The 10,358-nt window shown below is 32.8% G+C and overlaps 1 protein-coding gene across 3 annotated transcripts in view; it reads right to left on the minus strand.

The window, feature by feature from the left end:
* LOC128159955 (beta-1,4-galactosyltransferase 4-like) overlaps positions 1–10,043 on the minus strand; it is a 92,842-nt gene extending 82,799 nt beyond the window's left edge. For all 3 annotated transcript variants that reach the window (XM_052823196.1, XM_052823195.1, XM_052823197.1), the window contains exon 1: positions 9,919–10,043. In XM_052823196.1, the coding sequence (XP_052679156.1) occupies positions 9,919–10,027 (109 nt within the window). In that variant the 5' untranslated portion in view covers positions 10,028–10,043. The remainder of the gene's footprint in view (positions 1–9,918) is intronic.
* Between the last annotated feature and the right edge of the window lie 315 nt (positions 10,044–10,358).

Here is a 10,358-nt window from a genome sequence, read left to right on the forward strand (position 1 = left end):
CTTTTCCTGGTCAACTTGTCGTTTGTTTTGAATTCACAGAGAGAGAGAGAGAGAGAGAGAGAGAGAGAGAGAGAGAGAGAGAGAGAGAGAGAGATATTTTGTTTATCTGTCCTTAAAATATCGATATTATGATATCAATCATTGAACCAATTTTGTGTGAAAAATCGAATGTATCATTAGTAAAGTATTCTTTTAATTTAAGGGTAAAAGATACAAAAAATGAAGCAAGCGTTACAAAATAAAAGTCAAAAGACCTTTGTTTCAATGAACCATGTAGGTGCTACTCCTCGCTGATCAATGCCTACAACACAAAGGAATTCATAAAAATTCGTTTTCATTTTAAAAAAAAAAAATAGTTTTGATTTTTTAAGAAATAATAAAGAAATTGGTTAGTCTCAACCTCTTATTTATGGTTGTTTCATCCACTGTATAAGATTTAAGCTCACCGGGCATGTATTTTTGCATTTTATATACTACAAAGAAGGTGTTGCAGTTCCTATGCTATTTTCCATAAAGCTGTTGTAGATATCTTCATATCAGTCTTATAAGACCATTTTATAACCAGATCCAGAAATTGTTTCGGGGGGGGGGGTCCGATGAATACTGTTTGCCGAAGGGGTGAGGGAAGTGGGTCCAAAAGCAAAATTTTAGTAAGTTTTTGGAAATTTAAAAAAATTGATTTTTTCTGGAGTATGGTCCCCCCCACGACCCCCCACCCCACCCCCAGCCCCCATTCTAGACCCCCAAGCCTTAAACAAATTTGTAAAGTGGTTACACTGAAAAATGTGACAGGTTTCATGGCATATCCGATTTTTATTTCAGAGGCATATTTTTAAAAATTAAAATCGAAAAAAAAAACCCAAAGTTAAAAACGATGTTTTAAATCTTCGCATATAAAGGAAATACCAATACATTTGATATAAAATGACCTGAAGGCGTTCCATAGTTATTTGTAGTTTATTGGAAAAAGTTGTATGCGAGTTTTTATCAATACGACCATCACATTTGTAGTTCGTTTTTGATGACATATTTCTTGGTAATTTAAACATATGCAACCTTAACGGTACTGCGTACGAACATGTACACAAGACTTAACAGCAGCGACATTCGTCGCTTAAATGATAAAAAAGATTGAAAATATTAAATAAAACAATTGAAAGGTGACACTATAGTACATGTACATTTTACTTACCTGAATTTATTAATTTATTATCAGAGTTGTCTTTCTTTAGTTAGCTTATTTCGATATCTATTTGAACCCAATTTGGATAATTACTAGTTTTAAGGTCAGTGACATTCAATTTATCATAGCAAGTATACTCTTCAGTCACCTAATCCGAATGTTCAGGTGAGCTTTTCTGATCACCTGTTGTCCTGCGTCCGTCCGTCTGCCTGTCAACTTTTTAACATTTTTGACTTCTCTAGAAAAACTGTGTCATATTTAAAGAAACTTTGTACAATGCAATTATATGGGAAGGGTATTCTAAACTGTAAAAAAAGGACAATACCCTTTTTCAAAGGGAATGATATCATCACGAAACAGTAAAAAAGGGGTGTCGTTTAACAGATCATCTTCTCAAGAACAACTGCAACAGAAATGGCAATATTTACACCAAAGCTTGCGTATAATTGTTCAAATCGTGATCCTGGGACCAATATCGGGGCCAAAAGATGGGTTCAAAGTTTAACATTGAAATGAAAAATAGGGAAAATGTTAATCAAAGTACTGAAGAACTGATGGGAGTTGATTTTGTCGATGTTCATTTATTTTTAAATCAATGATATGTTATTTTGCATGACAAGAACATGTAGTTTCTAATTTGAATAATGCACATTTTTATAATATGAATTTTTGACTTTTTCGACAAGAATGTCGAGAAACCCCATATGAATCATGTTAAATGATATTTAAAGATAAAATTAATTCAATCAAACTATATATGTATCAGTGATAGAAATATTTCTCGAAAATTGTATGAATCCAAGCAATATTGAACTCTAGTCTCGTAAAGCCAAACGCTCGGCTGACACCGTAAATCTCCGACAAGGATTTAAGGAGACCGCCGAGCGTCGAGTTGAACGAGACTTATGGGCGCGCTTGATTAAGCTTCACTTGGTGTACACCGGTATACACCGGTGTAAAAATTTTGTATTGCATATCAAGTCCACTTCAATAGTGTTGTGTACATGGTGTAGGGAAGTTAAGAATGAATATGAAGGATAAGGGTGCAGTTTTAACAAAAAATCTGCTGTTCTGCGACAATTAATTGGTTTTATGTAATATTGTTGATCTGTCTAGGATTGATAGAAAAATATAAAACTTGGTTGTGTGTATGTACTGCCATTTATTTTTGCTAATAAGAAAAATTAGGCAATAAGGGGAGGTCTTCAAACAGTCATAATATCCATTACCAGACATTGAATGTAAGTTATAAAAGGTGAGCAAATGACCTCCCCCATATTAAACAAAGATGTATACATTATAACATGTACCAAATATACATGCAACAAAAATATTGTTGAACAAAAACAGCATTTCATACATCAACAGCAACAAACATGTGTAATACATTGCAAAATAAATCCCCAACTACACTGGTGATGAAGGGGAAGGAGGGTGGGTTGACTGCGGTGTTTACAAAATTGTTGACAGCTGACAGTTAAAGTGACGTAGTCAAAACATCGCGCGACTAAATGCCGCACTCTGATTGGCTAATGTAGACAAAAAGGAAGATCAGCTAAATACTCAAAAGTACTCAAAAATTAGAATTACAATTATATTATGACTAGACTACTATTTTTGGTACCAGCATAAAAATAACATATCACAATTTACATAAATGCTATTATTTACAATAATGCTGTATTTTGTGATATAAATGCAATAAAATAAACACACTTTTCAAATGTAATTGCTTTCATACAAACGACAACTTTTATGCGACTTTTAATCCGTTACATTACTTACATTACTTAAAATCATTTTCCAAGTTTCCATCATAACATTTGTCCGCCATATTGGTTTCTGTGCAACACCCAACAACACATGCCCCTGACTCGGTGTAGAAAAGTGCACACCTAAACGCTACACCTTTGCACTTGATTTACAAAAGTGTACACGGTGTACACCAATTGGTAAAATCAAGCGCGCCCTATTGAACTCTGGCGTAAGAATACATACGACTACAAAAAATATTTAAATTGTTCGTACCATTTAAAATCTGACTATTTTCAAGGTATTTATTTTAGGTTTCCTTGAAAAACAATGCTTTAGCATACATTACATCGAATTCATCAATTATTTTCAAGAACTAAGTCTTGTCAGCAGCAATGATTTGTGCTGAGGTCGAAACACTGTTTCACTTTCGGTTTGTCTGAGTGACTGCATAGGAGAGTTGATGAAAATCAACTCCCAAAAACTTTATAACAACAAGAATACTACAATTTGTGATAATACTATGCAAGCATCCAGAAAAAAATGTATATTCTTAATTTTTAAAAAAATGTCCTCCAACCGAACACCTTTTATAGCCATGAAAGGGGTTAAAAGTTTAAAATATTTATTAATTATTTAAGATATATTTTGCGAAAAATTCAATACTTAAAATTTCCTTCGTTGGAAGCAGTCAAAATAGTTACGGGTGGAAATAGACTGGCATCCAGATATTTGTTATATAAAGACACGGGATTGGAACAATTGTCAAAACGTACGGAAAACCACCAACTTATTCCACCTCACAAAATATATCACAATATATGAAACCCAATTACCTATCTAGTATCATCCAGAAAAAAAAATCCAGGCCATAACCACAACACAAGAGCAACGCACCCGCTTAGGTTAGATTGAATTGAAGAACTCAGCTTTTAATAACTTTAATTCATTCTTCCCAGCTACAATTAGAAGATGGAATGCATGACCTCAACAGTGCAATTAAATACTTCATGATATTGCTTCAAAGCATACCTATATAGTAGTAGAATTAAATCCTAAATAATGGAATAGGCCAAACTTGTCATTCCTTTTTTACTATATTTAAGTTTGTTACATTGAATATGCTATTTGTGTTTACAGTATAGTTGTACCAAGTATTAAACCTCTACGTGTATTTTCATATATATATATATATATATATATATATATATATATATATATATATATATATATATATATATATATATATATATATATATATATATATATATATATATATATATATATATACATTTTTGGTAAACGTGTAGTGTCCGGGAATATCCGTCCCCGGATTTTGTCCAGCAGTTTGTCTTCAAAGATTTTTTTTAGATGTTTCAGTTTCATATTAATTTTATTTGGATTCCATTACAAATCATACAATCTTTATCCATGATGATTTAGTTTCTCATTTCAAAACTTAAAAAACCTTTCACTTTCATAAGAGTTTTAAAAGAGAAATGTTTAAAAGTTTGACAAATAAAGGGTTATTTGGATCAAGGCTGATATTTTTAAAAAATCTAGAAAATAGAATATTGTACTTTGGGGACTTATATTATTGAATATTGGGCCTACTAATAAGTTTTACGGGGCTACCACAAGCCGAGCGCAGCAAGAAGCAAGAATTACACTTACTTTGCATCATTGTAAATTAAGTGATATTTGACAATTATCAAAGAATGAGAGAGAGAGAGAGAGAGAGAGAGAGAGAGAGAGAGAGAGAGAGAGAGAGAGAGAGAATTGACCAGTCTGTAAAATGTAATTTGTGTTTAATTTGATCAAAAGTGCAAACAATAAATATTATTTTTTTTTGTATATTGTTGTTATCTGAACTTTATTTTCCTAATTCATATTTTTTTGAAGAAAAAAGAAAGAAGGTGTTGCAGTCCCTGTGCTATTTTCCATAAAGCTGTTGCAGATATCTTCATATCATTTTTATAAGACAATTTTATACGCAGATCCAGAAAAAAATTTCGGGGGGGGGGGGGGGGGGGGTCGTCCGTTGAATACTGAATTTTGCCGAAGGTGTGAGGGAATTGGGTCCAAGGCAAATTTTTGGTAGGTTTTTGGAAATTTAAGAAATTTAAATTTTTCTGGAGTTGGGTCCACCCCGCGACCCCCACCCCCCGTTCTAGACGCCCGTGCATTAAACAAATTGAAAAATGGTTACACTGAAAAATGTGACTGCTTTCATGGCATATCCGATCTTTAGGGTTTATCTCATAATATCAATCATTGAACCCATTTTATGTGAAAAATCGAATGTATTAATTAGTAGAGTATGCTTTTAATTTAAGAGTAAAAGAAATTACAAAAAATGAAGCAAATGTTTTAAAATCAAAGTCGAAAGACCTTTGTTTCAATGTACCAGGTAGGTGCTACTCCTCGCTGATCAATGCCTCCAACACAAAAGGAATAGACAGATTTTCATTCATAGACATAAAAAAAATTAGTTTTCATTTTAAAATTCCATGTAATTTGATTTTAAAGAAATAATAAAGATTCTGAAATTGGCTGGTTTTAACCTCTTTTTATGGTTGTTTCATCCACTTTTAAAAAATTTAAGCTCACCGGGCACGTATTTTTGTATTTTTAATCCTACAAAAAAGGTGTTGCAGTCCCTGTGCTATTTTCCATAAAGCTGTTGCAGATATCTTCATATCATTTTTATAAGACCATTTTAAACGCAGATCCAGAAAAAATTTTCAGGGGGGGGGGGGGGGGTCCGTTGAATACTGAATTTTGCCGAAGGTGTGAGGGAAGTGGGTCCGAGGCAAATTTTTGGTAGGTTTTTGAAAATTTAAGAAATTTAATGGGGTAGGGTCCTCCCTGCGACCCCCACCCCCTGTTCTATACGCTCATGCGTTAAACAAATTGTAAAATGGTTACACTGAAAAATGTGACTGGCATATCCGATTTTTGTTTCAAAGAGACATATTTTCAAAAATTAAACTTCGAAAAATAAAACCCTCCGAAGTTAAAAAACGGTGTTTTAAATCTTCGCAAACTTCATTGGGTGTAGTATAGCGAGTGGTTACGCAGGAAGGCCGAATAATCACCGAGACTAGCTGCTTGGTATCTTTTAAATTAATTTTTGATTGCACGAAAAGGTAATACCCCTATTCCGATGGTTTTGAAAATAATTTCGGGATAAATAAGTTTCGAAACGCTTGTCATTGTTATATTTTACATGTGTGCTGATTTTTTTCAACGTTACCGACTTTGTTCACATTATAAACATGAATTGTAAACATTTGCTGCTGAACGAGGAATTATAAAACAAAGTATCGCATCAATTGATAAAGTTAATGTATTTTTTTTTGTAAAATGTGTCGTTTTCAAAAATATATGTACATATTGTTCGACATCGTTAAGAGCAAGCCGCGGAATAATGTATGAATCAACGATGTACGGATAAGTTTGTTCCAAGCGCCACGGTTTATATGGATGCTATTTAAAATGATTTTAAATAACAATCAAGAGCAAAGTAACTCAATTTAAACGTTTTTGAAGAGACAGAATTAGATTTATTAATTAAGCTTCGAAGAATTACATGTATATTTACAAAACGCTATCAAATAGAAATCAAATTGTTATATTTTAACATCAAGATACATAAAGTGATCTACCTAACTGTATGCCCGGATCTAGAAACAGAGGAGGTATTAAATTTCTGCATAGTACAACCTTTTTTTTGAAATTAATTTTACTTTTAAAATTAAACGCGTACTCTACTAAAAATTCGTTCCATTTATCACGCATCGATGAATCAATAACAGACACAAACTCTCTCTCTCTCTCTCTCTCTCTCTCTCTCTCTCTCTCTCTCTCGTGAATTCAAAACATACGACATGTACGCTGTCACAATAAACGCAGCATCTTTTTCAACATACATGTAAAACTGGACCTCTTCCCCATTAAAGCTTTTCGGCGAGAACCAGTTTACAACTTCATCATAAAGAGTTACGACTTCATATAAAGAAGTCACCACTCCATGCAATGAAATGATCACATCAAATAATGACTCAACAACGGCATTTATAAAATAGTCACATATAAAGGATTTACAATTGCATGTAAAGGTTTCACCACGATACACAAAGGTTTAACCTACATACAAATGTACATAATGATTTTAACACGCCATAACATGTTGTTATAGTACTGCATCTAATGAACTTATCATCTAATGTCAAGAAGTTGCATTGCATAAAAGGATTTTGCAACTGCACATGAAAAGTGTACCACATAACATAGCGATTGAACAATAGTTCATTATGAGTTAAGCTCTGTATGAAATGATTTTATCATATCATATAAAGATTTATTCATAGCATATAATGAAAGCAATATGAGCTGTATTTTTTACAATCTTATTTTGCTGCAAAAACATGCTAGTATGATAAGTCTGCAAGTAACTTAAACTTTCATGATAAATAAAATTTAAAAAAATTATAAATTTTTGTCAGAAGAACGATTTCTCTTCTAAGGAATATATAGCAGATCAATTTTTGTACAGGACGACAATAATTCAATTTTGCTCAAATTAGGGCTTCTTTACGGCTTTTCCGACAAAAATATGGCTTACATCAATTTAAAGACCATGATATTTTTGTCATTTTGGTAGAAAATAACATTACGACATAACGTAATAATGTTACCACTTCATATAAAAATTTTATCCCTGGATATAATGGAAAATTACAGTAAATAATGATGTTAGCAATGCATTTAATGATGTTTCAATTGCATATTATTACTTATTAGGTTTGTTACTGACTGTTTAAAGAAATTTGTGGGGTCGGTAAAGTCCATAGAAGGCTCGGCTCCGCCTCGCCTTCTATGGACTTTACCGACCCCACAAATTTCTTTAAACAGTCAGTAACAAACCTAATAAGTGTTTTGTTTTGTCGAGGACCTAAAGTTTGATATGTAAACAAACGTTTGTGTAGAAAATCAGTTCAAATAACGTTACGTCCGCCATGTTGCGCTATAAATTTTGACGCTTGCCTTTTAAAGAAATTTGTAAGGCAGCCACGTGACGCGTTTTATCCAATGACGTCGCGACATTCTAGTCCGAGGCAAAACAAAATATTATAACTATTGTATATAAAATATATACCAATTCATATAATATGAAATTGACCTTAAGGCAGCTATGGCGTTCCATATTTTTGTATCATGATTCATTTTTATCAATTTCTAATAAACTATTTAAGAATAAAATAATATGTAACAAAAGTAAAATTGTTGGACTACTTCTATGTAATCGAAAACATCTTATTTGAGACCTTTGCCAGTTAACCGATTTCTTTGAAAAAGATCGCCGTAATTTTCTCAGCCTCACCAAAATTCTATTTTGTGCAAAGTCCATTTTTAAAATATCGTCGGCATCAACCGGTCACTGGTAATATTCCGCCGCCCGTCAATCGTAAGCTACAGATGTTCTACCTGATTTTACTTCACAATAATTTGCAAATCATATCTCTTAAGTTAGCAAACCGTCGCATTGCGCATTGTCTTGACTTATTGCCTATTATGACGGCACCTTGTTTTGGAGTCGCAAAGACTTATGTACTTATTTATCTATGTACTGTCGTTATATTTTCAAAAGACTTAATTGGCTTTTTAATTCTAGATTATAGTGTAAATGACAATCGTATTTTGTCGCAATAAAAAACAGTATGTGCATCTTGAGAGTATAAAAAAAGTTTATAACAACTAACAATAGGGAAGGTTAATATTTCAGAGGTGCTATATGAAAAATGTTTCTTTGATTATAAAATCCTTTATACAGTCTTTTCATGTATTCCGAATGACTTTTTTCTTCCATTTGGTTGCAAAATATGTAAAACGCGTGTCTATGATTGGTTGTTTGGTATTAACAGAAACGAGATCATGACAATTGACGAGCAAACAGTTTGTCAGTTTGTCAATTCGGCTAAAGGGTGTATTGAATACAACCCGTGGTAAATCCCCGTACACACTTTAATGAATATCACTCATGGGATAAATTGTTGATAATATACTGTGTGCTCCTACGCCACGTGATAATTTAAAAACATTACGTAGGCTTAGGCGGTTGATTGACGTAGAATGAAAGAGTAAATAATAATTTCAGTTGAAGTGTTGAGTTGTAATTGTGAAGCATTTAATGTGATTTCATATGTTTTTCATGAAATAGTATACAATTGCTCAAAAATGAAATGATTGTTTCTTATACTCTATGGAACTTTTTTTCATGCGTAAAGTTGTTGACGTCTTGTAGTTAATGTGTTGTTAAAATTGAGACAAAATACGTGGTAAAACATTTGATTTTTATCCAACTCCTTGTGTTTCTATCCCCTCGCCAAGGCTCAGGGATAGAAAACAAACAACTCGTTGGGTAAAAATCATATACCATCGCAAATCATGAGAGATTCTATATTCACCTGTCTCCATATTACAACCTGTATTAGCCCAAAACACCCATATTAGCCCTTGGATCTTCGGCCCTTTGATATTAGTCGAAGGTTGATACAGGGTGTAATATGGAAAATGGTATGTATTATTTTATTAATACATATTTATAGAAAAAACACATTAAAGTATTTTCTATGCTTAAATTTAATGAAGACGTAACAAAAACGCCTGGATTACGTCAGACGTTTGTGTGTGACGCTATGGGTCATTGCTTTAATTTTCTACGTGATTATGATGTGGAAAAAATCAAAGGGGTTCAAAGAAGGGTGCGATACAGATAGGTCCTACCTATCAGCCCTGCAGGATCCGTATCAGCACTTGAGAATGATACGGATATAATAAAGTTAGCCGTATCGCATGTATAAAAACCCTGTATTTACTACTCAGTATGTAAAGAGATATATAGTGAGAATATACTACTGGATATAACAAAAGATTTTCCTCTTAGAATATTTTGAGAAGATTGTACACACATTACTTACTTGAAATTGAGCCATTTGAATAGCAACCCATGGAAAACAACCACATGCACAGAAACAACACTTGGAGAATAACAACAATAAAAAACAGTTTTTTGGTTTCTGTTGTCATTATTCTTTTCTACCGACGAAAGATATTAAAAATTATGATTTAACTGTGAAGAATATCCAAGAAATAACTAGTTAAGGGTAAGCCAATATAGTTACTTTTTTCATCACGCTTTAAAAACGTAAATCTTCATTAAAATGATACGACGGGGAAACCCTTTTCTTGTACAACTCTTGACATAAATTATAGGACCCGCTTATCCAATCAGCACCTGTGTTTTGTCGTTTTATCATCCTACTTTGTGTTCGTCTGGTGGATATTTGCCAATCATGTAGGTTATATTTTGGTACTGAATACAGAAGTGTTGAAATGCCTTGTGTTTGGTAAAATTGAC

The sequence above is a fragment of the Crassostrea angulata genome, chromosome 8 (genome assembly GCF_025612915.1).
Source record: "Crassostrea angulata isolate pt1a10 chromosome 8, ASM2561291v2, whole genome shotgun sequence".
NCBI lineage: Eukaryota > Metazoa > Mollusca > Bivalvia > Ostreida > Ostreidae > Magallana > Magallana angulata.